This window comes from Culex pipiens, chromosome 2, assembly GCF_016801865.2.
Source record: "Culex pipiens pallens isolate TS chromosome 2, TS_CPP_V2, whole genome shotgun sequence".
In the NCBI taxonomy this organism is placed as follows: Eukaryota; Metazoa; Arthropoda; class Insecta; order Diptera; family Culicidae; genus Culex; species Culex pipiens.
The window spans coordinates 40,182,102-40,209,966 of record NC_068938.1 but is presented as its reverse complement, the minus strand read 5'-3'; the positions used below and the strand labels follow the sequence as shown (position 1 = coordinate 40,209,966).

The 27,865-nt window shown below is 37.0% G+C and overlaps 2 protein-coding genes across 7 annotated transcripts in view; both read left to right on the top strand.

Annotated features, from left to right (window-relative positions):
- Positions 1 to 159: 159 nt before the first annotated feature.
- LOC120420574 (nicotinate phosphoribosyltransferase) lies at positions 160 to 21,937 on the top strand. 3 transcript variants are annotated; one of them, XM_039583663.2, is made up of 11 exons: positions 160 to 692; positions 8,226 to 8,396; positions 8,458 to 8,584; positions 8,664 to 8,747; positions 8,816 to 8,943; positions 12,670 to 12,810; positions 12,881 to 13,052; positions 15,662 to 15,919; positions 19,776 to 20,041; positions 20,105 to 20,514; positions 20,692 to 21,937. In XM_039583663.2, the coding sequence occupies exons 1-11, from the start codon at positions 581 to 583 to the stop codon at positions 20,767 to 20,769; spliced, it is 1,947 nt and encodes a 648-aa protein (XP_039439597.1). In that variant the 5' UTR covers positions 160 to 580; the 3' UTR covers positions 20,770 to 21,937. The 3 variants fall into 3 exon arrangements, with proteins under 3 accessions (XP_039439597.1, XP_039439591.1, XP_039439601.1); XM_039583657.2 differs by having other exon boundaries at positions 15,245 to 15,919; XM_039583667.2 differs by lacking the exon at positions 15,662 to 15,919.
- A 3,577-nt stretch (positions 21,938 to 25,514) lies between these two features.
- Positions 25,515 to 27,865, top strand: part of LOC120419902 (actin-binding protein WASF3) — a 48,879-nt gene continuing 46,528 nt past the window's right edge. For 2 of the 4 annotated variants that reach the window (XR_008212020.1, XM_039582772.2), the window contains exon 1: positions 25,515 to 25,831. The gene's annotated coding sequence lies outside the window, so the exon portion shown is untranslated. Of the gene's footprint in view, positions 25,832 to 25,928; positions 25,949 to 27,865 lie in introns of those variants that run through there. The other 2 variants (XM_039582782.2, XM_052707511.1) reach the window with 2 other exon arrangements.

Genomic DNA, 27,865 nt, shown 5'->3' with positions numbered 1-27,865 from the left:
GGCCTCTCCGCGGGTGCGCACACCACCATAACAGTCCGGCTTCGGCCACATGTGGTGGTGTCGCTCTACTGTGTTTACAGTGTCAGGAACACAGTCTACACATGAACAGACCTGGTCCACAAACTACACACAAAACGAAAATTGCAACTTTCATTGACATTCAGTTGTGCTTTCGATTTCGTCGGGTTCGGTTCGCAAAAATACTAATCGTAATCCTTTAAAAACGGGCTCACCCAGGTCAACCTGCTTGAGATAGTGTTGAGCCTTGTGGCTGGCGCTATCAGCTCTTCAAGGTTCGGGAGCTCCTCGGACAGAGATTTGAGGTTCGAACCTGATATGTTTTGGGCGACCAGCACTTGTACTCATCTGCTGCTACCGCGACCTTGGTGAATGTTTCTGAAGTGAATCTCTGTGCTGTCCACTCCGCGCAACAAACAGTGATTGAAGCCCTTTAGTGGTGTCCCGTGTGTGTCCCTTTCTGTTTCAAGTGGCGCCGACGATCCTCGCCCAAGTCCTGAAGAAGCCACTCCAAGTGCGCCGACGAAATCGTAACTAGTTTTCGGGTGTCCTGTAAAATTCCATGATGTCATCCAACAACAGTGTTGACCTGCTGGAGGACGGCGCGTTTGCCGCCAACAAGAACAGTTGGAATCGCTACTACCAGAACAGCGTTGTCCAGCCACTACTCACTGGTAAGAAACGGGGCAGACTCCTGCGCCTGACTCTACCTTCAGAATCTGCATATGTGCACTTTTTACACACGCTACTACTACTCGATATAATTAGCTGCCTTGTGTGTCAAACCGAGTAATAGTCTACACTTACGCTCAATGAAACCACAAGTGCCCCACCAACACCCACAAAAAGTGTCACCATCAGACTACTACATCGTTAGTGTAGTTCTCCTTCGCGAATTACACTCGCGGCCAGCAGTGGTCAGTGTGTTAGCGATAACCTACACCACGGTAGAACACGCGACTTTTGGCAAAGTGTGGTCCCCTCGTCTCACACACAACGAGCCCCGCCGGCTTACTAATCGACGCGCGCGGTGAATATGAGCCGTGAAATGTTTGTAAATATTCGCGTCGGAACACGATAAAGCATGGATTCGGAATTGGATGAACAGTGCTGACTAAGAAAGGGCAATAAACGAAGGAATTTGGACTAGTTTACTCTTGATTACATGAATAAAACAAGGATTCATCAAAAAAGATTGCTTCCTGAAAAAATATTATTGTTCACTCTTATTTTAGTTTTTTATGCATTTTGATAAATGTAAACACACTTTTCACTAAGTTTGAAAAGTTGCATTGTGGTTTAAAATACCAGTTGTACGGCTGATTTAAAAAAAAATCTATTTATGGTCCTCACTTATGAAAATGGTGTGTAATCGGACACCATAGTTAAATTTAAGCTTCCTGATATGTTTTACAGAGAAAAAATCTGAATTGTATACAAACATTGGGAGGTTACTCCACAAATTTGACCGTTACGATCAAAAATAAAACAAAAACAGTTTTATAGAAGGAGTGGAAAAATCCGTAATTATTGTAAAATAAAAAGATATTAACCCTCGGCAACCCAACCCCGTCTCAAGACGGGCTTCGATTAAAAAAACGCCAAAAATCAATTTTAGAAACAATTGGAGCATTGGAAAAAAGAACTCATAATTTTTTGTAAACTTTGAGTGTGAGAAGTTTTACTTGTTTTATGTGACTTTGCCAATATTTTTTAAAATGATCATTTTTGTAGGGGTAAACTTTGATAGTGTTTTACTAACATTTCCTGTATTTTAAGTAAAAAGAAGAATGCAGTTATTTTTCTAGTGTCCCAGACTATGACTACGCATTTTTTTTTTAAATTTTGAATGATAATAGTGCAGAAAATGTGAAAAACAAACAAAAAAATAAAAAAGTGACTGTAAAACATGAATATAATAGATAGGCAAAATTTAATTATAGAAGGTGGTAGAATAGGTCAAATACTTCCCGAAACAACATAAACTAAACAAGATAAATGCAAATAAAAATACAAAAAAAGAAACAAGATAAACATAGAACAAGACAAGTCGTCGCCGTCGTGTTAACTAGTCGCACGAGCATTTTGGGCCAAATTGAGTTAAAAGTACCATTTTGCGCAGCTCACAACGCCTCACTTTTTGAACTTCACAGATCCCCAAAATTCGATTTCAATCCTGAGATATTCAACAAAATCAGAAAAAACTACGTGCATCGTTTTCACTTTACATATTAAAAAAGTTCCAATCATTCAATATTACGCCCTTTTAAAATGTTAGTCTTGGTTTAAAAATTTTGAAAATATATTTTTTGAAAAGATAGGAAAACTTCACAAATGTTTCATATTTTAACATTGTATATCGGACCATTAGTTGATGAGATATCGACAATAAAAAATGATAAGTTGTTCGGGAAAACATAAATTTTCCTGTTTTTAAACACTTGCATGGCAATATCTAAGCAACTAAGGGTCGTGTCAACAAAGTTCAAAATGCAAAGTAAAGAGAATTTTCTCAGCTTTTCAAAAACATTTTTTTCAAAGTGGGCAAACATGTGCACTAATTAAAAAAAATTGCGACTATTTTCAAAAAAATTATTTCAAAATGGATTTAACTTGAAAACGGTGCACTTTATCAAAATTTCACTAAAGTACTTTTTGATTGCAAACCATATTTTACATCGAAAAATGAAGCTGAAATTTTTTGTCATCAATATTTCGATCAATATGCCATCAATATTTCATTTGTATTGATTAGAAAATTCATAACTCGGTCAAAGATTTTTTGCACAACCTGGAAATTTCAGAAAATTTGTCATTTGATGTCCCCTAAAACATATCAAAAAATAATAAAGTTAGTGTTTTTTCGCAAATCAAGTTTTAGTGACAAAAAATGAAATTAAAAATCACCAAATTTTTTTTACCGTGTATATTTTTTTTCAATGCAGTCCTTATGCATACCAACAGCTTTACCGAAGACACCAAATCGATCAAAAAATTCCTTCAAAGGATACAGATTATTGAATGTTCATACATCATTTTGTACAACTGCCAAGTTTGTATGGAAAATTATATGAACAAACTAATGATGCAAAATGGCTTCGGACCATCCATAAACCACGTGGACACTTTCGGATGGGGGGGGGTAAGGCGATTGTCCACGATCCATAAAAAAAAGTTTTTTTTGCATGGACAATTGTCCACGAGGGGGGGGGGGGGTAACAGATTCCCAAAAAAGTGTCCACGTGGTTTATGGATGGTCACTTCTGTGGGCATACCGAAGGCACCAAAAAGTTTCAGCCTGATTTACAAAACAAAAAGTCGAATGACCGGAATCTGAGAGAATTGCTCACCTTCAAATTTGACTTTTAAACATAAAAATCAAAAAATCTCATAAAAGTGGTGTGTTTTTTTCTTTAAGTGTATTTTTTTAGAAATCCCGTCAAATTTCCTACAAGTTTGTCTCTGACCACTTTTTGATACGACAAGATACAGCGATATTTAAATTACGAAATGCAAAAATGTTTAAAACGCTTACGCCCTTCGCTATTGTCATTATCGAGTGAAACTGGCTCTATACACGGAGAGACCGGCCAGGGCAAATCTAAGAAATTCTTGGTTAATTTAACTAAAAGTATGGGCTAATTTTTTACACAGCTTTTTTTCAACAATCGATTGTTGATTTTGTTAACCCGAAATTGCTGACCACCAGTAGGTAAAAGTAACTAAAAAATAGTTAGAATTGCCATTTTTGTTGGTTAAATGACCAAAAAAAAATTCTAGCAGTCGACTGCTAGAATATTTTTTTCAGAAAATTAACTATTTTTTTTTGTTTTCAGCTGAATAATTGTTAAATATTCTGTAAAAAACAGGCTGGACAACTTTTTTTTTCGTTGTATCAACTGAAATATTTTTGCATGCAGCAAATTATTAGTGGTTTATAACAAAACATTTCTTAATTAAACATAATTTATGTTAGTGTCTATATATATTTTCTTTAATTATTTAACGATACAGGCTGGGCCGAATTTCTAGCTATATTTTTAACTAATGTCTTACTTGAATACAGAAAAATATTCGTACATGTAGTCAGTAATTAGCTGTAGTTAGCAATATTTTTATTTAATTTGCAGTAAATTTTGTAATAATGCCTCACAAATTAACTTGTTGTACTTGTACTTATTTGTATTTTTTTAATTGTTATTATAAAACATGTTATGTTTGATTAATGTTTTAAAAAAATTATAATAAAAAAAGCATTTTACAAATTTTGTTAAACATGTTCAAAAAATATGTTTAATTTCTCGTAAATTCCTTAAAAGTAGAAACCGAGCAAAAATTTCACCAAGTTTTAAGCTTATATTTTTATTATGTTGTATACAATTAAGTGTTGTATTCACTTACCATCACTGAGAAATCATCCGATAAGTCGTCATCATCTACAACAACGGTCTCATGTTTAGGTATTTTTCTTGAGGTTGGACACAGAATTTACACCAAGGCAAACCTTTTGCTGCAAATAGACATATGAAATTTATTATTAATCTAATAAAAAAATTAATTCCGGCTCTAAACTGATAAAAGGAACGTAAATAAATGTAATTATAAACAAGAAATATCAATAATGCTACTTACCCAGTTTGCACTAATTTAACAACTACTTTTGGCAACATACTTTCATTGCATTTGATTCAATTTATTTAACGTACTCCGATTCCTGAAAACAATATTTTGAGTTTTACTTACCAGTTTATTGAGCAGTCTTTTTCAACAGCATTTTTAAAATATTAATATCTTCTTTTTTATATCTTTTATATATTTTATTTTTTTAGACATTTCCCACCATCGAATTTTTATTTTGATATAATGTGTACGCATTTCCATGTATTTTATGGTTGATGATTCTGAAATATCCATCGTAAGCACGAAGGTTCCTGGTGATTCAGTTTTCTAATTAAAAACACAATAGATAAATTTTTGTGTAAAATTAAACCCATACTTACTTAGATTAACCAACATTTTGTTAAATTTGCCCGTGCAAGTATTGTGCAAGAGTTGGCCCGCCTCTTCCTTCCACTGCCCCTCTCTTTCCTCCAAACATTATCATAAAGTCCCCTCGCATCAGAGGTCCCCATTGCGAATGTCCTCGTTTTGCTCTTCATAGTTTAACACCTGCAAAGAAATCATCAACAAACTTACTCACCAATTCCACCTTCACAGTTGCAGCAGTGTGCACTTCGATTTGCCACTTCAACTTAGCCAAATAGTGTAATTTTCACCTTTCACATCCTCTTACTTCACAATTAACAACACGAACTCAACAAACCGACCGCTCTCGTTCGAATCCTGACTTCAAATGACAGATGTAAACAAACCCAAGTTTATCTTCTAAATATTCAACCAAATGTAAATTATATTCAACCAACAAAATTTTTGATTTTCCTAAAACAAAAGCTAACAGTCGAGCACGTTCATTCGAGTTCGGGAAATCTGTTAGCTTTTTGCCTCTAGCATTTTCAACAAACAGGTTATTAAATAAATACTGAATTTTAGTTATTTTAACGGAATATTGGCAGTAACAAGTACGTTTTTGTTAAAATTTACGAAAGTAAAATCAACAATTTTAATTGTTAAAATTTCTGGGCACAGTCTCTCCGTGTACCATAATAACAATGAAATTAGTCTTAGCAATAATTTCCGATTCAAGATCATGCTTGAATTTGGCTCCCAAAATAAATTCCAATCGATTCAATGGAAATAATTTAATTTTGATTGCATTCCGTCCTAAAAATAGCTTCGAGTACAAATGCCATGAAATCATTCTTTGAAACAAAGCACCTCCAAATGAATACCCGGATTTGGACCACCCTTATGGGGGCGCTTAGTTTTTCAAATGATTTCAAAGGACGAAAATGAACTAAAATTTAAATATGTCAATTGGAACAGCACTTTACATTAGCATTTCGAATATATTGAGCCATTAGATCATTACGAAACACCTGTGAGACCCCGGTTTTGAATTGACCCCTCCCCTCCCCACTATGACACAATTTGTCACACTGGCTCTGAAAAATAAAAAAAAATCAAACCATCCACATTAACGACCCCCGGGTCTTTTGTGGTCTCTATTGCAAGTTTCTGCTCGAACCTAGGAGTCCGAAGGCTTGAATGGGGAGAGCACCCAAACCTCTTTTACTCCAAGGAACCTTCCACCCCAGTGTTTGAACTGACGACCTTTGGATTGTGAGTCCAACCGCCGCCAGCGATTCCACCGGAGTAGGCTTGGTTTGGTGTGTTGTTTGTACTTATGGCATGGAGACGACTCCTACACCTGGAATGACTTAACGGCCTAACAAACCAAGGCCGGGACCGACATTTTACTTCCTCATCCGATGGAAGGTTGTAGCAGATGGGACACTGGCTCTGACCCCCCTCAAAAAGTACGTCACGTTTGGTCGGACATGAAATTCACGGCAGACAACAAAATATGTTCATTGAGTATTTACTGGATTACTTATAACTGGATTTCCTAATCTAGATGTCACAATCTGACGTAAATCAAACACATTTACATTCGTCACTAAAAAAAAATCAATATTCAAAAAATAACCTAGCGTGACGTCACAGTACCACGAACCCACCCTCTCCCCCATGTTACATTTTGTCACGCTTGCGAAGACACCGCCCCCTCCCCCTCCTAGAGCGTGACGTACTTTATGGATGACGCCTAAATAAACCTTTAACCCTTGCTATGAAAATGTTATGTCACTAATTTGTACTACAGACCTACCACACTGCCGAACTTATCAATGAATTCTGACGTCACAGTATTATTTAATCGACCACTACGGGAGTGTGTGAGACCATATGGCGTGCTCCCACCAATGAAAAAACACGCGTAATCTTATCTAGAAAAAAAGCTTCCTCCAGATTGATTAATTTCAAATTCATCAGCTATCGCGTGTCGCTAGAAAACTGAAAATAATTGAAGCATGAATTCATGACCTGTTTCATCATCACCTGTCTTTTAATCGACTCTTAACCATTTTCATTCTTAGAAAGTAACATTGTTTACTTGTCTTACAAAAATTTATTCCGATTCAAGCTAGTTGTAACCCTCATTTAACTGCAATGTTATACAAATATAAACCGCGGCACGGAACTGTTGTCATGTTTACTCATTTTATAACAAGTAAAGTTTGCACTTGACGGTGCGAGTCTTATCAGCCTCAGTGTCTATTCTGTGACGCTTTTGTGATGGTTTCATATGATTTGTATGTGAGAGACTTTGGCGGCCTTCCTTGGCCAACGTTAGGTCCGTGAGATAGGGAATGGTTAGTTTTGCGCACTCAGTAATTATACACCGAGTTATCAGCTTTGTGTGTAGCCTTGAAGATGATGCTCGAAGCGTTGTTTCTCAACCTTGATTTCAATACTGATATTTTTTTTTAAGATTAAAATGTTTTTTTTTGCAAGGCTATGTTTTTTTTCGAAATGTTTTTTTTTTTTTAGAAATAGCTGGAATTGAATAAAAGGTTTTGAACAACACAATGCTTTAATAAATAATATATAATTCACTTTTCAGTGTTTACGATTATCACGTAGACATATTTGTATTAAGCCATTGCAAATTTTATTTCAAAATTCTGTTGAACTTGGTAAACCTGTCCCGTGTGCATTAAAAAAATCGTCAGTTATTTTTTTTTTGTATTTCTAAAACAAAATTTTAAAATCGAGGTAATTCATGCACACGCCAGCTGTCTTGAGAGTCTTCACCCCAAATTTCAGCTAATTTGGCAAATTAAATCAAGAGATATCGCGGCATTCGTAAATCAACTCGGTATTTCAAGAGAAAAAACGCCCAGAAAATTTCCGCTTTGCGCATGGCTCAAAATTTTGCTTAAATCTGTCTGTAATTTATTTTAATCATGAACTATCTTCAAGTAACATTCAAAACTTATTGGAAATCAACTGTTTTGTGAATTTAATAAATTTTATGGCTTTCTATACCCTTAACTTAAATTACCCCAATGCGTATTTTTTAACCAATGAGGTTCCTTCCCTTAAATGGCTCATAATTTAAATTGCTCAATAATTTCATTTGTAGTTTAATTTTTTTTCGTGATATACATTTTCAGAAAATTTACATTGCATTTTGCTGAACTTTTTTGATTCCATTTACAAAACGATGTTTTTCCTTCCTTTTTCAGATCTCTACCAGATCACGATGGCGTACGCGTACTGGAAGTCCGGCAAGATGGACGATCACGCCGTGTTCGATCTGTTCTTCCGCACGAACCCTTTCCAGGGCGAGTTCACCATCTTTGCTGGACTGGAGGAGTGCCTCAAGTTCATGGAGAACTTTCACTACTCGGAGACAGGTATTGCAATCTCACGTTAAACAATAAATTGATTGATACCAACGCAATCTTTCATTCACAGACGTTGAATACCTGAAGCATGCCCTTCCGCAGGGAATTGAGGAGGAATTCTTCGACTACCTTAGCCAGCTGACGGCCAAAGACGTCACGCTGTACGCCATCGAGGAGGGTTCCGTTGCGTTTCCCAGGTACGTGTCAACGCTGGCTGAAATTGAATAATGATGGTTAATTTGAGTCCCATTTTCTACTCCTACACCTCGCACGTAGAATACCGCTCATCAAAATAGCAGGCCCACTGATTATTGTGCAATTGCTGGAAACGACCCTGCTGACCCTGGTGAATTACGCTAGGTACGTGCGCTTCAAACTTGGCGGGATCAAGTTCAATAGATATGTTCTTTTCTGTGTACTCCACTCAGCTTGATGGCCACGAACGCGGCCCGATACCGGATGGTGGCCGGACGCCACATCAACCTGCTGGAGTTTGGCCTTCGCCGAGCCCAGGGTCCCGACGGAGGCCTCTCGGCGTCCAAGTACTCGTACATTGGTGAGTCACGTTATCATTAGCAGCAAAAAAAAAACACTGAGTCAAAGAAATTCGACAGAACTCGGAATGGCGTTCCGAAATTTGCAACACGTCAATCGATCGCTTTTGGGGAGCCATGAAACGCCCCACTGAACGACAGCAGTGCGGAAAATCACGCGATTCCAATCCGAATTTCATGCAGTCCGTGAAATTCGTTCCGGGTAGAACCAGGAAAAAATCGGCGTCACGGAAGCTCCTCTTTCAGATTTTGAATAACCTTGGCAATAATTTTGAGCTGAACAGGAAGTCTTCAACTGCGTTTCTCAAGTGCATACAAGTTAAACTACTTCTGTCGACCTGGTTACCCTAAGCCGAAACTTGCAAAGCGATTCTCTATCGATGCAATGTGTTCAAAGTTGCTGTTCGTTCGAAACCCTGTGGAATCCAGCGGAACGGTCTAAATCGAGAAAATAACATCGAATGTGATTTTGCGGGTGGAAAACAACACCTTGACAGTGAAGTTGCGCTTGTTTTCGTGATTTTGACAGCAGGGAGGGGGGAAATTGAGGTTCAAGAACAACAGCGCCACATTGTTGGCTGGGTTGGTTTGGAAACCATGTCTATGCCGTGAGGTGTTTACCGATACATCGATAGGCTAGCACTTTTCACACGGTTTCATGACTGCGGAACGATGTGGCCGCGGGAGCACATGTTTTGGGCGGTGGAAAGTTCAATGCTAAGGTTGTCACTTTCTCGGGAAGGCCAAGCCCTGACTGTTTGTGGGAAATTGGCATGCACTTCAAAAAACTAATATCAGTTTTGATATTGAACCCTCGACGTATGTTATGCATGATGTGTTGGTATTTGTGTTTATTGATTGGCTGATTGATTGATTGCGATACATGAAAAGTATTTAGTCAAAATTAATTTAATTTTTTTTAAACATGGTGACCGTATTATTGATATATTCAGAAAAAAATTCAGAAAGAAAATCAACTCAGCTTATACAATTTTAAGGCAGTTATTTCCTGTTGAAGGACCTACCAGAACATAAATCCAAGTTGCATGAGTGCACCGCGTGCATGTGCAAACTTATTAAAAACATAGTTTGGATGGCATTTCCGGCTCTTGGAAAAGAAACATACTTAATGAAACTTCTCAGAATTGCTACAAAGATTTTTTTTTTGCTTCTTTCTATTTTTCATAAGGTATGGTGATCGTGCAACTTTCCATGCAGTTGTGAATTTGTTTTCCGTTGAAGCATCCAGTCTAACTTTGAAGTGGCCCGCAGTGAGGTCTATTTCTGTCATCGGACCATTGATAAAGCTATTCAATAGGGGGGCAAAACTGAACATTATCCAGTGCTCTTATTCAACCAGAGCTGATTTTACGACGATGTATGTCACTGTGTTGTTCGGAGTAGATACATCGATTGTCCCTCGTGGTTTCATGATAAACCCTTGTAAATCGACCAATTTACGATCTTGCGCCGATTTATGTTTTTGTCGTATGATTTAGAAAAGTTATAGATGTTGCTGAGTCATTATCCACCCGAAATCGGAAAAAAGTTCTCCGATTTCCATGAATCTATACTCTAAAGAATAATTGTTATACAGTAGTTGTTCGGTAACTGGGCGCTCGATAAATAGGCTGCAGCCCAGTTCAAAAGCAAACAAACGTCAAAAAAAATCAAAACAAACCAAAATGACCGAGGGGTTAATGGATGCAAAAGTCGTTTTCAAAAAATACAAAAACTTTTTCGAGCATTTATTCAATTTCAAGTCACAATTATAAAAATATATACAGTGAGTATCATACATTAATTTGAGTAACTTTTATTTTAATGTTTCATCAGGAAAATATTATGCATCGGTGGTCCCCTCGAAATTTTGCGTTCAGCCCAGTTAGCGAGCAGCACTCGGTGACTGGGCTACGTTCTTAGCCCAGTTACCGAACAACTACTGTACCTTCTCACGAATCCAAGGTGTATTTTACGGTATCTCATGACGGTGGGGCGGTGCGACTCTTCAAATAATTATTGAAATTTGATGCCAAAGGGACTTATACAGCGATTCCACGGCAAACCAGAAGGATCCAAATCAAAAGTGCTCCGATTTGGTTCAAATTGGCATGGGAGTTCCTCGGTCAAAATTATTTAATCCGTAGTTCATTATTTGGCAAATAAGGTGATCTTACCCGAAATAGGGTGGTCCAAAAATGATGTTTTCTAGCATATTTCACAAAAAACATTATTTACTGAATTGGGTGCTAAAATGAAGCTTAGATTGCTGATATTATTGTTTACAGCGATAAAACTTATTTTTCTGAGTACAATGACCCTTTGTACGATCACAAAGAGTTTAAAATGGATTTTTAAATCAATTTTGAAAAATTAACCTCACGGTCCTTCTTGACAGAAAAGCTCCTACTTGACAGCTTGTTCCAAGGGGACCATAGTTGATCCATCAAAAAAACGTTGTCTTGTAATTTTTTGTTTTCTATAAAAATGAAAAAAGTGATCAGAAATGGTTTTAAATCGTGTTTTTTACCGTTGTAAATAAAAATTGATACAGGGCTTTAGTACCCAATTGAAGGTTTTGGACCAAAGATAGCTCACAGCTAAAAATATTTTATCAATGATTTTCATGATATTTTACATAACGTATGATAAAAAATAATAATGTGGATTTCTGTACATTTATAGAATCTAAAAGACCATGCGTCTCCAACAAACTGTACTGGGAACTCATTTCGAAGGAGAAGCGTGGTGCTTTAAGTTCGATTGATATAAATACAGACATCTTATTTTAATTTTCTCAAAAAGTAATGTCTTAGAATTCATCTTAGGTAAAGGATATTGTTTATTTCTGTAAAACACCTAAAAATGATAGTAAAATATTTTCTAGAACTTCGGTCTCGAGACCTCCAAATCAACAAACAACAAAAAAACCCATGATTCATACAAAGAAACACAAACCAACTAACAAAAATAACCTCCAGCTGCAAAATAACAAAACACTCCTCATCAGCACAAACGATTTGTCATCCCACAAACAAAAACAACAACTGTGCGCAGAATAATGGCGTGAACTTGATATAAAAATCGCCAAAATTGTTTGATTTTTCCTCTGCCAAAGACCCAAACACGGCTCGTGTCGCCTCGTGAGAAATCGCACCACGTGGAGGTTTTCACTGCACGCCTTCACGGTATCGTGACCAAGGGGGGGGCAAATAATTGCACATCCACCGTCAGAAACCGCGGGCCACCACCTTCTACATAGCGATTTTGTTTTCTTTCTTTATTCCCCATTAGAAAAGATTGATCAATAATTTCAGTGAATATCTGACTGCTCGTTGGAAACGCCAAAGCTACCAACGTGTTTTTTGCTGATATTTTCTAGCACCGGGAAGTGCTGCAAAATAAGGGTGGTTTTAGCAACCACCTTCAGTATTGGGGCTAGGGAAGACGGGTTTTAGGGTGGTGATGCAATAAAATGGTACCATGTTTATCAACACGCTCTCTGCGGCGCGAAAGTCAAATTAATGTGGGTGGTAGAAAGTTGGGAGACATAAACGGGCGGCAGGAGAGGAACTTTATTTTCTGGACTGGAAAATAATCATAAAAAAACTGTAAAAAAATTAAAATGTGTTTTGAAAAAATAACAACCTTACCATTAATTTTCATGCTTCACCTTTTCCACTGGACTTTTAAACGATTCTAATTTCCCGCTTCATCCGTTGCACCAGGTGGCTTTGACGGCACGTCCAACGTGTTGGCGGGCAAACTTTTCAACATTCCGGTAAAGGGAACCCACGCCCACGCGTACATTACCTCGTTCACCGGCATCCAGGAGCTGAAGACGCGTGTGCTGGCCCACAAGGAAACCGGTAAGCCATGGCGGTATTTTCGTTAAATTTTCAAGCCAAAAATTGACAAAATTTCGAAACCCCCCTGAAGGTGACAAGCGTGACCTGCTCGAGCTGGCCCTGCAGTACCGCGGCCAGCTGGCCAAGATCCTGGACATCTCGACGGACGAGTCGAGCGAGGGCGAGCTGGCCGCGATGGTGTCCTTCGCGATCGCCTTCCCCGACGGCTTCATGGCCCTAGTCGACACGTACGATGTCAAGAGGTATTCCGCTTTTAGGCTACACTCTCTCGGATTTCTTCTGCCTGTGTTGGTGTGCATTATTTTCTTTTTTTTTATCTATTTTTGTTATTTATTTCTTTGGGTTACTATCAAATCGGCTTGCTTCATTGGCTTTTGCCAACGAGCTCAAAATTGAATTTCTCTAAATTATTTCTCCCACTTCAGTCTTCCTTCTGTTCGATTTTCTGACCATTTCTGTACTGTTTCCTCACTTTGGTTTGGCTTTGTTTTAACACACTTTGACGTGGATAGGTTTGCGTTTAGTGTCATTTTAGCATAACTTTGATTTGAGATTTGTGAATAGCACAAAATAAAATAGATTTTTGAAGATGATTTCACCTTCTGAAATGTGAATTCAGATTTTTCAACTATGTACAGACATGAGCAGTATGACAAAGAACATTGGATAACGAAAATACTAAAAGTCCGTTCAGGAAAAATCTGTAAAATCTCAACAGCGGCCGAATTTTAAAATTTGCTAACAGGCTTCATTTTATAAATTCATGTTTCATTAATTATAATGTAAAATTCTTTTGAAAAAACTTGATTTCTTATAAAAGAATTCAGATGTGTATTGGAATCAGCAAGATTTTTTTCATATTTTTCAATTATATCAAAATTTGAATCTGTTAAGCATTCATAATAAAACAAATTATTCCGGATAATTCATTAAAAACATAATAAAGAAGAGGAATGCATCCGATTTCATTTATAAATAACATTGCCATAATAGAGCAGTTATCTCAGATTTCGGTCATTCGATTTTTTTGTATTTTTTGATCCGACTGAAACTTTTTTGGTGCCTTCGGTATGCCCAAAGAAGCCATTTTGCATCATTAGTTTGTCCATAAAATTTTCCAAACAAATTTGGCAGCTGGCTATACAAAAATGATGTATGAAAATTCAAAAATCTGTATCTTTTGAAGGATTTTTTTCATCGATTTGGTGTCTTCGGCAAAGTTGTAGGTATGGATATGGACTACACTGAAAAAAAATGATACACGGTAAAAAAAATTGGTGATTTTTTATTTAACTTTTTGTCACTAAAACTTGATTTGCAAAAAAACACTTTTTTTTATATGTTTTAGAGGACATCAAATGCCAACTTTTCAAAAATATCCAGGTTGTGCAAAACTTCTTTGAACGAGTTATAAATTTTTGAATCAATACTATTTTTTTCAAAAAATCGAAAAATTGGTCGCAAACATTTTTCAACTTCATTTTTCGATGTAAAATCAAATTTGCAATCAAATAGTACTTTAGTGAAATTTTGATAAAGTGCACCGTTTTCAAGTTAAATCCATAATATTATTGAAGTGACTTTTTTGAAAATATTCGCAGTTTTTCATTTTTTTTTAATTTAAAAGTTGGCATTTGATGTCCTCTAAAACATATAAAAAAAAAAATAGTGTTTTTTTGCAAATCAAGTTTTAGTGACAAAAAGTTAAATAAAAAATGACCAAAAAATTTTTTACCGTGTATAATTTTTTTCAGCGTAGTCCATATCCATACCTACAACTTTGCCGAAGACACCAAATCGATGAAAAAATTCCTTCAAAAGATACAGATTTTTGAATTTTCATACATCATTTTTGTATGGCTAGCTGCCAAATTTGTATGGATAATTATATGGACAAACTAATGATGCAAAATGGCTTCTTTGGGCATACCGAAGGCACCAAAAAAGTTTCAGTCGGATTAAAAAATACAAAAATTAAAATTTAAGAAAAAAGTCCGATTTCGTGGAGAATTGCTCAATATAATTACGATTTCAAATACAAAACAAATTTAAATGGCAATAATTGAAACGTTAAAAGTATGCAATGAACCTTTCGTGAATAATTACGTTTCAAGTTATTTTTTCGGTATTTTTTATTTATTTTGTGATTAATCTAATACAAAGTTTATTTTGATTTATGACAACAAGTCATATAGTTGATTTTTAATTTCGATCAGATTTTAATTTACTTATAATTTAAAAAATATGTTATGTGGATGTAATTCTGAAACGCAGGTTATCAAATTGTTACGCCAACTCAGGGCCCCATTGTGACTTTCGGCAAATTTTCTCTTTTTTCTTACTTTCAAAATCTGTCCTCCTAACACCACACAACACCTCTCCACCCTTGTTACCCAACCCTTCCGGTTTGATTTCGATTTCACACGCGACAAAGCGATAAGCATGACACAAAAAGTACGTTCCTGGGCGGTGGAGACCCCGGTTGTTTGCCCGACGGAACCCCCCAGTACGATCCGTGCTGTCTGTTGACCGGGGACCACCGACCGACGCCGGACGACTACGACTGTGACTCGTTGCTAGATAACCCGGACCCGGAGCTAGCCGACGTAGACTGCTTCGAGCCGACCGAGCTGGAAGGCGCGGGGGAAACAGAAGGACAGGATGAGGACGGCGGACAGGAAGACGGAGGTGGCGGCGGTGGTGGCCCGGTCGTCGATAGTAGTAACTGTTATTATTGTCGTGATAGAGTGACACGTGCTAACAACGATCCGTGTGCGAACGGTGGTAATCTTCAGCAGGACGGCGACGAAGATACCAACGTCACTAATACCGATACTAATGATGATGGTAGTTTGCCTGCACAACCTCCAACAGCAGCTGAACCGGACCAGGTATGTCCGGAGAATGGCAACGGAACCGCCGACGAGGAGCTGCTGGTTGGTAACGGTGACGACGTCGTCAACTACGAGGTGGAAATGCCCGAGGACAGCGAAGAGCTGATGATACCGTACACGGAACAGCATCCACGATGCTCCAACTGCGAGGCCAACGCACGCGAAACTCGACCGTGCGTAATCGGGCACCTGAAGGCCGTCGGGAAGTGTTTCAGGTGAGGCGCCATGAATCCCGCCATCCCGCGAGCGCAAACTAACTAGTCCCGGGCTGTACAAGTCCAAGTCCCCCTGAACTCCTCCTTCAAACACACACTCTGTTCGTTACACACCCAAAATTGGTTTTGTTTTATTTTGGTTCAATCATCCCTCGACCCGCCCCTCCATACCAGTGTAGTGTAACCCCGTTGCGTAACACCCGGGAGCAACTTCCGGAACTACCACCTCCACCACCAACAACAACAACGCATGCCACGTGATCCCGGGTTTTGTGTGTCGGGTTAAGCTACCATTTCGCTCGCTAATTTCCGCTCTTGTCAGAACTGCATAACTTATGGCGTCCAACTTTTGTTCAGTTTTGTTTTGTTTAATCTAACATCAACACGCAAGAGCTGCTCGTTACAAAACTTTCCGTTTAGTTTCCTGTTATATGTCTGCTACCCAACGGAGCATGTGTAATTCCGGGCTCAACTTACAACACTGCATCATGCCGAACCACCACCAGATCAACAACACGCGCACACACACACAAACATTGCTACACCTACCATCATACCTTAGAAAGACCACTTCACCAATCAAGCAATACTAGGCGCAGCCACCAAAGTACCTTAAGAATACTATAATTTCAACCAATTTGTTCGAGAACAAATGGGGCAAGTAGCCATTCATGTGACTAACACGTCTAAAATCATCAACTGATTGGCAAAACGGACAGAAAACTGTTTCTAGCAAACAACGGGAGCTTCCCCAGGGTCGTACTTTTTGTGTATTTGTGCTACTTGGCTAAAACATACCGAAACATTCGCATTACACAGTATTTATATTCAATTTTCCCATTATCGAACTCCAAACATGGATTCGTTTGTTGCGGTATTTAATGTAAAATCAGTTACTACTACTAGTTACTTCTAGTTTTTCGTAAGAAACCTTTCAACAACTAACTCAGTCCGAGAGAGCACTGCATGGCTTGGGTTGTATATAATTGGAGTATTTGTAAGTTTGTTTGAATCCTTTTTGTAGTGTTTTGTAGCTTTGTTGTAGTTTTAATGTAACTTTTGAAATAAATTATGAGATAACTGACACAGAGTCTGGGTAAGATCTGATGCTGATCAAGGATGCTATTTGCTATTTGCTTTATCAAAACGGTATCCAAGAAAAAATACTTCAGATATTGGAAACACCTATTTCAACAAAATTCTTAGAAAATCCGGGACCGTGGTGTAGGGGTAAGCGTGATTGCCTCTCACCCAGTCGGCCTGGGTTCGAACCCAGACGGTCCCGGTGGCATTTTTCGAGACGAGATTTGTCTGATCACGCCTTCCGTCGGAAGGGAAGTAAATGTTGGCCCCGGACTAACCTAATGGTTAGGTCGTTAGCTCAGTCCAGGTGTAGGAGTCGTCTCCCTGGGTCCTGTCTCGGTGGAGTCGCTGGTAGGCAGTTGGACTAACAATCCAAATGTCGTCAGTTCGAATCCCGGGGCGGATGGAAGCTAGGGTGTAAAAAGAGGTTTGCAATTGCCTCAACAATCAAGCCTTCGAACACCTAGTTTCGAGTAGGAATCTCGCAATCGAGAACGCCAAGGCAATGCTGTAGAGCGAATAATTTGATTTTTTTTTTTCTTAGAAAATCCAAACGTTATTTAATTCAACATTAGGTAAAAAAATAAACTGATAATATATTAAGAGTGTATTTATATATTAAGAGTTTATTTTAAATAAAAACTATTTAAAACACAAAGTTCAATTCAAGTTATAAAAAGCTTCATAGAACGTGAGCAAGAATGCTATTTTAAAAATTTTCAAAAAAAAATTGTAGATAGAAGCAATCGACAAATTTAATGGATCAAATTATTAAACCTACAAAAAAGATTAAAAAAATCTCTTCAGAACTCTAAAAAATATCAGTGAGTAAAACATATTTTATTGAATCTATATTTTTACACCTTTTATTTTCAAATTGTTTACAAATATTGGCCCATTGTGAAAAGTACTCGAGGTGTATACTGCCCAGCGATGGAATAATCATCATCGAAAGAAAATCTTTGGATGTTCATCAAGAGAAAAAGTCCGAAGAGAGCATGGCTCTTCTCTCTCGCGCACGAAAGATCGGTAAAAATAATCTAAAAAAACACATCATCTTGATTATTCGGCGGAACATATTTTTCACTACAACACTTGCAAGTGTAACGTTACACGTCGAAAAATGACCTGTCACATTTTGTAGATGGGCAATGTGTGTAAACAAACTGAAATAAATATTTTTGAGTGGTGCTAAGAAGGAAATTCACAAAAAATCATAGGCAGATTGATTTTCTTGGAGAATTTCGGGAGCGATTTTCTTATGCGTGATTTGCCTCCTCTCTCTTTCGCGGGTGAAGAAAGTTCGCAAGCGAAATTGATTTTTTTTTGCGATTATTCCATCCCTGATACTGCCGTTCTACGCATATTTGTCCCATGTTCAAAAAAGTGCAACTGAGAAAAACGCGATTGAAATTTTTCGATCGATTCCTGTGTTTCTACGCATAGTTGTCCCGTGGGACCCTATTCACCCCATAAGTCCCTAATCATCCCAGTTAGCAGTTTAACACTCTTATTTGTAATCTTCTTGCTATACAATAGGTAAACAAGACACAATAATTCGTAAAACTGATAATTTCGTGAAAGAAAATACTTGGTGGGACAATTATGCGTAGAAGAGTAACGATGGGACAAACAGACTTGGTGTTGTTTTTGATGAGTTTCCGAATTTTATGGGTTTTTGGAAAAGTATGCGACAAACTAAACTTAAAAATGTCAAAATCGTCAAAAAATGACATGGGACAATTATGCGTAGAACGGCAGTGTAGGTAAGAGCAAAATTCTCTCATTCTTATTTCGCGTAAGAGAGAAGGGAGATTTGAAAATTTTCAAAGTTTTCTTTCGCTGAGTTCAAAATATCATGAGTAACAAAGCTCGGAGCAGAAATATAGATTTACTGCAAAAGTGATTTACTCACATTTCCTATCTCATGTCATAAAAAATTGCATGACTAATGGAAAAAAAATTGCAGAGAATATTTGTTCAGTTTAGATATCATTCGGTAAACAACCTAAATTTGCAAAGTCCAAATCTCAAATTTGTAACAAAAAATGTAAAAAGAATAGTATGCTTTTAGGAATAATGTTGAATTTTATAATTATAATCAAATACTTTTGCTGTTGAAGCTAGCTTTTAATTATGTTATAAATAAAAAAAACTTTCCTATAAAATTCTTGCTGGTAAACTCCCACAAATAAACACAATCTTGAAAACGTTTCCCTCTCCCGTTCGTGCCGTTCGCAAGCATAGTTGGCTCAACCACCAGCACCATCCGCCGCTTAGTATCTATCCACTTTGTCGGTACCCCTCCAGTAAGACTGAGCTAGACACCTCATCCTGCTCCGCCATCAGTAACCACAGTAACGGTATCGATTGTAGTACCTACGCTAGTTCCGATTGGCATTCCGTTCGAAATTGCTACCACGAATTGGACCAAGTTTTGATCAGGTTAGATGTTGTTTCTTTAGTCAAAATTACGCTTCAAATTGAGGAAAGTTAATTTTTTAATCATAAATTTTGGTTTTTATCACTCACGTCAGCATTCATTCAAAACACGGTTCGTCACACACACAAGTACATAATTACACATCTCTGAGTTCTAACTCTTGGCCTAAGTGTATCTCTCTAATCCCAACTCTCTACCTCTGCGCTAAGTTTCCTGCAAACAGTTTAACTCCTGGTGTTGTTCTTCCTCGGCGTGCACGTGCACGTTGAACTCCACTAAACCTGTGCTCTCTTCTCTCGCTCTTCCACAACCGATTCTACCTCTTCTTAGGAGCGGCCTGTTGAACTTTTGCGCCGTGGCATTGGCCCTCAACGATCAGGGTTACCGCGCGGTCGGCATCCGCATCGATTCCGGTGATCTGGCCTACCTGAGCTGCCTGTCACGGGAGACCTTCGAGCGGATCTCCGAGCGCTTCAAGCTGACCTGGTTCAGCAAGTTGACCATTGTCGCGTCCAACGACATCAACGAGGAAACGATTCTGAGCCTGAACGAGCAGGGCCACAAGATCGACTGCTTCGGCATTGGAACGCACTTGGGTGAGTTGTTGGGCTTATTGTAGAAGAAAGTTGGAGTTCATAACGCTATTTGTTTAACTCTAGTGACATGCCAGCGACAGCCGGCCCTGGGCTGCGTCTACAAGATGGTCGAGATCAACAGCCAGCCCCGGATAAAGCTGAGCCAGGACGTGGCCAAGGTGACGATGCCGGGCAACAAGAACGTCTTTCGCCTGTACGGTGCCGACGGGCACGCTCTGATCGACCTGCTCCAGCGGGTGGACGAGAGTCCGCCGGAGGTCGGCCAGAAGGTGCTCTGCCGTCACCCGTTTCAGGAGTCGAAGCGCGCCTACGTCATCCCGACACACGTCGAAGCCCTGTACAAGGTGTACTGGGCAGACGGGCGTGTGACGCAGGCGATGCCTTCGCTGGATGAGGTTCGCGAGCGGGTGCAGAACTCGCTGAAAACGCTGCGTCAGGACCACAAGCGTACGCTCAACCCGACGCCGTACAAGGTAGGTGATGCCAACTACACCTCTCCAAAAAGATCTAATTCAAAGAAATCCAACTTTGAACCTCGTAACAACTTTCAAAGAAAGTTATTGGAAATCTGTGGACTACAGACTCAGACTACAGCCACAAAAAAGATATTTTACACTAAATCTTCTTTCCACATTCATTCCCACTTCCAGGTCGCCGTGAGTGACAACCTGTACAACTTCATCCACGACCTCTGGTTACAGAACGCTCCGATCGGCGAACTGTCATGATAAGTTTGCCCCCCAAAAATTGAATAAAAACACCACTTGGAAATGCATACCCCTCGCTTGAGGGATGCTGCAATTTGTTACGTAATGCACTCAAAGTGTGTTATGATTGTGAAGAAATACTCCCCACCCAAACCGCGGGGAGTCGATTGTAAGGGTTTGTTGAAAATTATTTAAAAAACAAGAAAAAAAATGTTAGCAATTCCACACCGAAACACACAGATTGTATTCCTACAGGAAGAGAATAGAAAGCTGGAAAAGAATGTCGAAAAAAAATGATTGAAAAAAACAGATTTTTGCACGAAGGCAGCGAAAGGGATTGATTCCGGATGGAAGCTTATTTTCAGATGTGAAACACTGTTTAGATCATTCCGTAGCAAGCTCAATGCTAAACTGTTTTACAACACCTTTTTATTGCAGAGGAAAACAAAGTAACAAACAAACACATAGTCAACGTAAAGTACAACCGGTTATTACTGAAGCTTTTGAATAAAGATGTAGGATTTTTTTAAACCTATTTTATACTACAAATTAAAACTTAAAAGTTTGTTTTATTTCATTCAAAGTAGTGTTCACGAATAGAAAATCTTTCAGCCCAGCCACAACTAAACCTTTCTGAGTAGTTTTGAACTAAACTCTGTTGAAAATAATTTCACTCCAAAACACGCTGAGGATCACAGAAGCAGTGCCTTACCGGAAAAAAACAGATATCGACAACATAATTTAGAAAACAGAGAAAAAATAGAAACACTTTAAGTGTCTAACGGTTATCATGTAATTCTCGAAACACAAATTTTTACTTAGTTCAAATCTCAAAATAAGCTTTCATTTCAAATAAAAAACATTGAAGAAAAATATTTGAAAACCCACTACAAATTTGTCAAACTGTGGAAGCATGTTGTGGAACATTTTTTCCGAAAAAACAGAAAATTGTTAGCAGATTTATAAACACCATAAATATTTATTCTCATCGGCAAAGAGGTAAAACAAACAACACTTAATAAACACTATTAAAACAACCTATAACACACAAAACAATGGTAAAAATAAAACAATATAAACGAAAGAGCGTCGTCACACAAAATAAGTATAGTCAGAGTAAGGAAGAGTTGTACTCGCCCGTGGGGCTTTGGATAGTAAATGTGAATAAAACATTTTAAAACACCAAAGATGAATCTTGTTTTCCTGGACAAATATCACTCTCATCCATATCGCTAAATAATTGATATTTTCTAACTGCTGAATTAAAATCATTTTTTCAGGTTGAATTTTGACATTTTAAAAGGTAAACTCAGAAATTGTGCTATATTACCTCATTTCATGCGTAATTCCACATGTTCCACCTGAATTGAGGTAATATTACATTACATCATAAAAGATAAAATATTATCACCAAATTTCACACCATCGAAATTCACATTATTTCTTATGTAAAACACAGTCTCTCCAAATATTTTTTTTAAGATCGTGATGTAAAATTATTATCAAACTTTAATAAGTTTTATACAGTTGCATACATACAATTACAATAATTTTCACAATATTTATCTAAATCATAACTCAAGCTCTCCAAAAAGACACGTTTGCAGCATAGTCAGTGCAATCCAATATACATACAAAGTAAAAATAGGACTTAAAATATATATTTTTAGTTTGTAATGTAGTAAAAAAAATTTTAGGCTGTTGACCATACAGTATGTAAAAAAAGTATTTACACCCCTTGGGCACTATGCACATTTTGTGATGAAACATGTAAAAAATTAAAGTTTGACAGGAACCTAGTACTACGTTTTGTTCAGAAACTCATGCCAAACATTTTGCTACAAAAAGCTCATGAAAAGATGATTTCTATAAAAAGTTATATAACAAATACTATTACGAAAATAAAAAAGGTGCAAAAAAAGTTTGTACACCTTTCGAAAAATTAACATAAATAATGTTATTTGTTGACAAATCACCATAAATCCAGTCTCCCAACTCCAAATAGGCATCCTTGACTGATTAAAAAAATAATTTGGATTGAATATAAAGTTTACTAACTACTTAGTTTAAAAGTTTATATAACTCTGGAAATTCTATATAAAACTTATCTAACCTTAATTTTGCAAACTTTTAATTCAACTAAATGTTAATATATTACCATAGAATTGCTAAATAAACACTTTGGAGTGGGTATAACACCGTTTTGGGGGTATTAGTATCGATAGAATAGATTTTTCGTTGGAATTTCGTACCAACCCGGAATTACGTCGTAGGAAAATTCGCCGGCATCCGAACCGGTCCACAATTCACAAGTCAACCTATGTGGAATCGGAAAGGGCATAAAATTTCCGATGTTTTGATACCCATACATCTAGGTTTTCTTTAAAACCTACGTTTTTAAATACCTGGGCAAAAAGTAAGTTTGATCCACGAGAACAAAAATTACGAAATTCCATACATTTTTGGCAGGTTGCTCAAACGAAACCATAACAACGTTTTTACTTAGGTATTTAAAAACGTGGGTTTTATAGAAAACCTGGATGTATGGGTATCAAAAGATCGGAAATTTTATGCCCTTTTTGATGCCACATAGGTTGACTTGTGAATTGTGGACCGGTTCAGATACCGGCGGATTTTCCGACGACGTAATTCCGGGTTGGTAGGAAATTCCAACGAAAAATCTATTCTATCGATACTAATACCCCCAAAACGGTGTTATACCCACTCCAAAACGTTTATTTAGCAATTCTATGGTAATATATTGACATTTAGTTGAATTAAAAGTTTGCAAAATTAAGTTTAGATAAGTTTTATATAGAATTTCCAGAGTTATATAAACTTTTATACTAAGTAGTTAGTAAACTTTATATTCAATCCAAATTATTTTTTTAATCAGTCAAGGATGCCTATTTGGAGTTGGGAGACTGGATTTATGGTGATTTGTCAACAAATAACATTATTTATGTTAATTTTTCGAAAGGTGTACAAACTTTTTTTGCACCTTTTTTATTTTCGTAATAGTATTTGTTATATAACTTTTTATAGAAATCATCTTTTCATGAGCTTTTTGTAGCAAAATGTTTGGCATGAGTTTCTGAACAAAACGTAGTACTAGGTTCCTGTCAAACTTTAATTTTTTACATGTTTCATCACAAAATGTGCATAGTGCCCAAGGGGTGTAAATACTTTTTTTACATACTGTATATTATGATTTTGAAATTTTGTTTAATATCTAGTAAATATAAATACATTTGAAAAAAAATATATCTTCGATACCAGATTATGCACCATCCTAAACTCTTGAGCAAAATTTGCCTTTTTTGTTTTTTAACACATATAACAAATATTTGAAAATTCCTATTTTGGAAATTCAGCTTTAACTTATAAAAAGTAAATTTAAAAAAAATCCTGTCGAAGACACCAAATCGATCAGAAAATCCCTTCTCAAAGTAAGGATTTTTGAGTACAGTCCAGACTCGATTATCCAGAGCCTCGATTATCCGAAGTTTCAATAATCCGATGTTGATTATCCAAAGGTTTGTATGGTACTCCGGATATTCCTGGATTTCCGGGATTTCCCGAAAAAAAATATATCCCGTTTATTTGTGGTATCTTTTTTTTAACGAAAATTGTTATTAAATCATTTTTAAATATAATATTAACCCACTCCGACCAAGATCAAAATTGAGATTTGTTTAACGTTTTTGTTCACCGTGACCAAATTGGATGAACATAGAACGGCTATCATGAAAAAAATTAAAGAGGGTTGTGCAAGAAGAGTTTGTTTAATAGTATTCTATAAATTACAGGTCAATAGCAATGCATTCTGCTAAAACGCTCAACCAAACCACAAAGTTTAAAATTAACAAGCACTGGGGCTACAAGGGCGTAAAAGGAGTTAAATATAAAAACATGTATCGTTTAATTTAAACCAATTTTTGCACTTAAAATTCATTATTTTGTTAAAATTATGTACTCATGAAGAGAACCAAAGTTTGTTTACATCCGTAAGAAAAAAGTATTCCGAATTTGTGGATTTCAAGGGTCAAAGTTTTCCTTCAAAAACTTGATATGAATGTTAAAATTTGCAATTGTTCGATACAGCATTCGAAAGATCGCAAGAAAAGCTTCCAAATGAAGGTAAAAGCAAATCATTAAGTTCAATTATCGATTTTCTATGATTTTTTGAACATTTGCCGATCTGTAAACTGTTCCGAATATGAGGGATGACTGTAATCTTAGTAATTTATTGGGCTGAATACCATCTAGAAAAACCTGAAAAATGCGAAGAATTACTCATTAGAAAAAGTATGTTTGTTCTCAATTCAAAATCTGCTTCATTCGATTCAGTTTCCCCTAAACCTTTGCAGCATAAAACTTCTTTAATCTTGCATACAACATTCCGCCATCCTTTTTTTATGCTGCAACATAAAACAATCCACCCTGCCCATTCAATGTTCGAAACAATCTCCCATCTCGCTCTCTCACACACACAGATTCGTCGATTCAAAAATATGCTTATGTTTCATTCAACAAAACGCTTGCCTGTGTGTGAGCGGTGAGTACACACCACGCAGTCAAAACAAACACCACTACAACCGTTGCGCGCTCCTTGCTACACACGGTGCCGTTGTTTTTGTTGTTGCTTTCCCTGCTTCCCCCCACCTCTTTGATGGTGTTTGTGACCACTTTCGGAAGCTGCCTTTGTGTGAGTGCGATTTCTTCGATTAGCTCAGAGGGAGAGAAAAGTCAGCTTTCGTCGGGTTCTGTTCAGTCATCAGTCAGAGTTGGAACGAAGAAGAAAATCGTCGTCGCCGAGCTTCGCGTTTCGTCGTTTTTCTTCGAGTGGAGGTCTCTTTCGCGGATAATCCGGTCCCCCGAGTGGCCACTTTAGTTCGCGGACCCAATCGTGCCGGGTGGACAATCCGTAAAATAAGCGGTGAAATTGTGAGTGCTCTTTTTAATCGGGGTTTCTTTGGGCCATTTGTGGCGAACAAACACGCAAGGTGAAAAGTCACCAACAGCACAGTCAGCAAGGGAGGAGTGCTAATTCAGCAGAAGAAGAAAAAAGAGTAGAAAAAAGGTTCGTGAATACCGCACCCTCACACACACGCGCACACACACATACCTGCGGAACGTTTTATTGAACGGAGTAAGTGCAGCGAAGAAGGATACGAGTTGATCGAGCACGGTGGGTTTGGTAAGGATTACGATAATGATTTGTGGCAATTGAGCAAACAAAAATTTAATAGGTTGTATGTTTTTAACACTGTTTCCTAATATTTTGGTAATTCTCCTTTCTGAATTCGCATTTTCGGCCTTCATTACAAACATCCTATAGTAATCAATCGATATGTTACAATCCTTGACGCACGCAGAAAAATGTTTTGTAGAATCAGCCTGTACGAGGTTTAAATCAACAAAAATTTTGTTGAATATAATCAACAACAAAATTGCGTTGAAACAAACCTTGATTTTCTCAATTCCACAAAAATCTTTTGTTGTTTTGAAAAAGCTGCTTTTACGTTTAGCGTTGATTCAACAAAAATCATGATTTTCAAAAGAACAAAACGTTTTGTTCTTTCAAATATGCCTTATTTTTCTGCGTGCGTGATCGTTCGCTAATTTTTTTTTAAATTATTGTGGTTTTAGTGAAAAAAGGATTTTTTCAGTTTTTGTCATTTTCTCGTTTTTGCGCGCGGCACGTCGATAAACTCAGTTTTTAATTTAAAAAAAAATCATATCTCGCATTCCTTTTAATGCATTTTTTTAAAATGTTATATTAAATTTTCCCATAAATCCGATAAAATTATTTTCAAACTTAGGCTCTTTCGTCCCAGTACCTTCAAAACAGCATTTAACGGTGCACATCAAACATAGCTTTTGCACCCAGATTTTTGTTACAGACATTTAAGTATCTTCAAAACTACGGGTACTATCGAAATATTTTTTTATTCATCCCCTAATGTACTGTCCACAAAGTAATTTACAACAAAGTTTGACAATTTTTACAATCACATGGTTGCAGGATTCGTTGCTGTGCACCCTTAAAGTTTGCATTTATAAATCTCAAGAAAAAAAAAACTAAAACAAGAACAAAAACCAAATATGAAAGCGCTGAAGAGATGCTGCATCACTTAAAATGTAGAGAATGTAAAACGTAACAAACCCCAAAATATAATCAACTGAAAGTCAAAAAAAAATTAGTTTTCGTGTGACCTTTCAAATGTCAGATTACATTATTAAAACTTTAAACTAGTTTTTCTTAAAAACCTAACTAATTATCTAAAGTCGGTTGAAATGGCGCGCAGTTATGATTTTTCCAAAAACGTGGTTTTTGCAAAAATCGACGAAAATTATCATTTTATGGACCACCCTAACAAGGCGTAGGTCCCTTGGCAAAATAAAAAAAATATTTCGGCCAAAGAACCCCCTTACCAATTTTGGGCCAATTTTTTCCGAATCATGCTTTTTTGGAGGGAAATTGCCGAATTTAAATTTAAAAAGGTTAAAAAACAAAATATGTCACTTCATTCAGTCAATTCACAGATCATAAAACCTATACAGTTATGTTCTTTTCTGATAGTTTTCTTATTGGCAATGTAGTAATTCACAACAAAATTTATGATAAGATTACGATAGAATCAAGTAATAATCAATATTTATGGAAAATAGTTTTTTTTCCCTTTTTAAATTTGTTATGTGAGGCCGTTGCAAATATTTTTTGAAGTTTATGTCCCTCGACTCTGACTAAAGTCGTGGGGGGGGGCGAATAATTTTTTTGCGGTGATGTACATTAGAATTTCATAAAAATTCAAAACATTTTTAAACAAGCCCAAACATGCAAAATATGATTATCTTATATTTTTTACAACCAGCAATCAAATTGCACTATAGTTGTTTTTAAAATTTAAAACTTTGATGACTTTTTCGTCACTTTTTCAAACGTAAAAGTCTGTTTGTCGGTGTCCTCAATTGATTAATAATAATAAATTATTAATTTTACCCTCTAACATGCTAATATATTTAAGAAAATATTTTTATGAGATTGACGGTGAGCTTATTTTGAATGTTAAATGAGACTGCAGCTTATTTTTTTTACGAAATTTTGTTATCA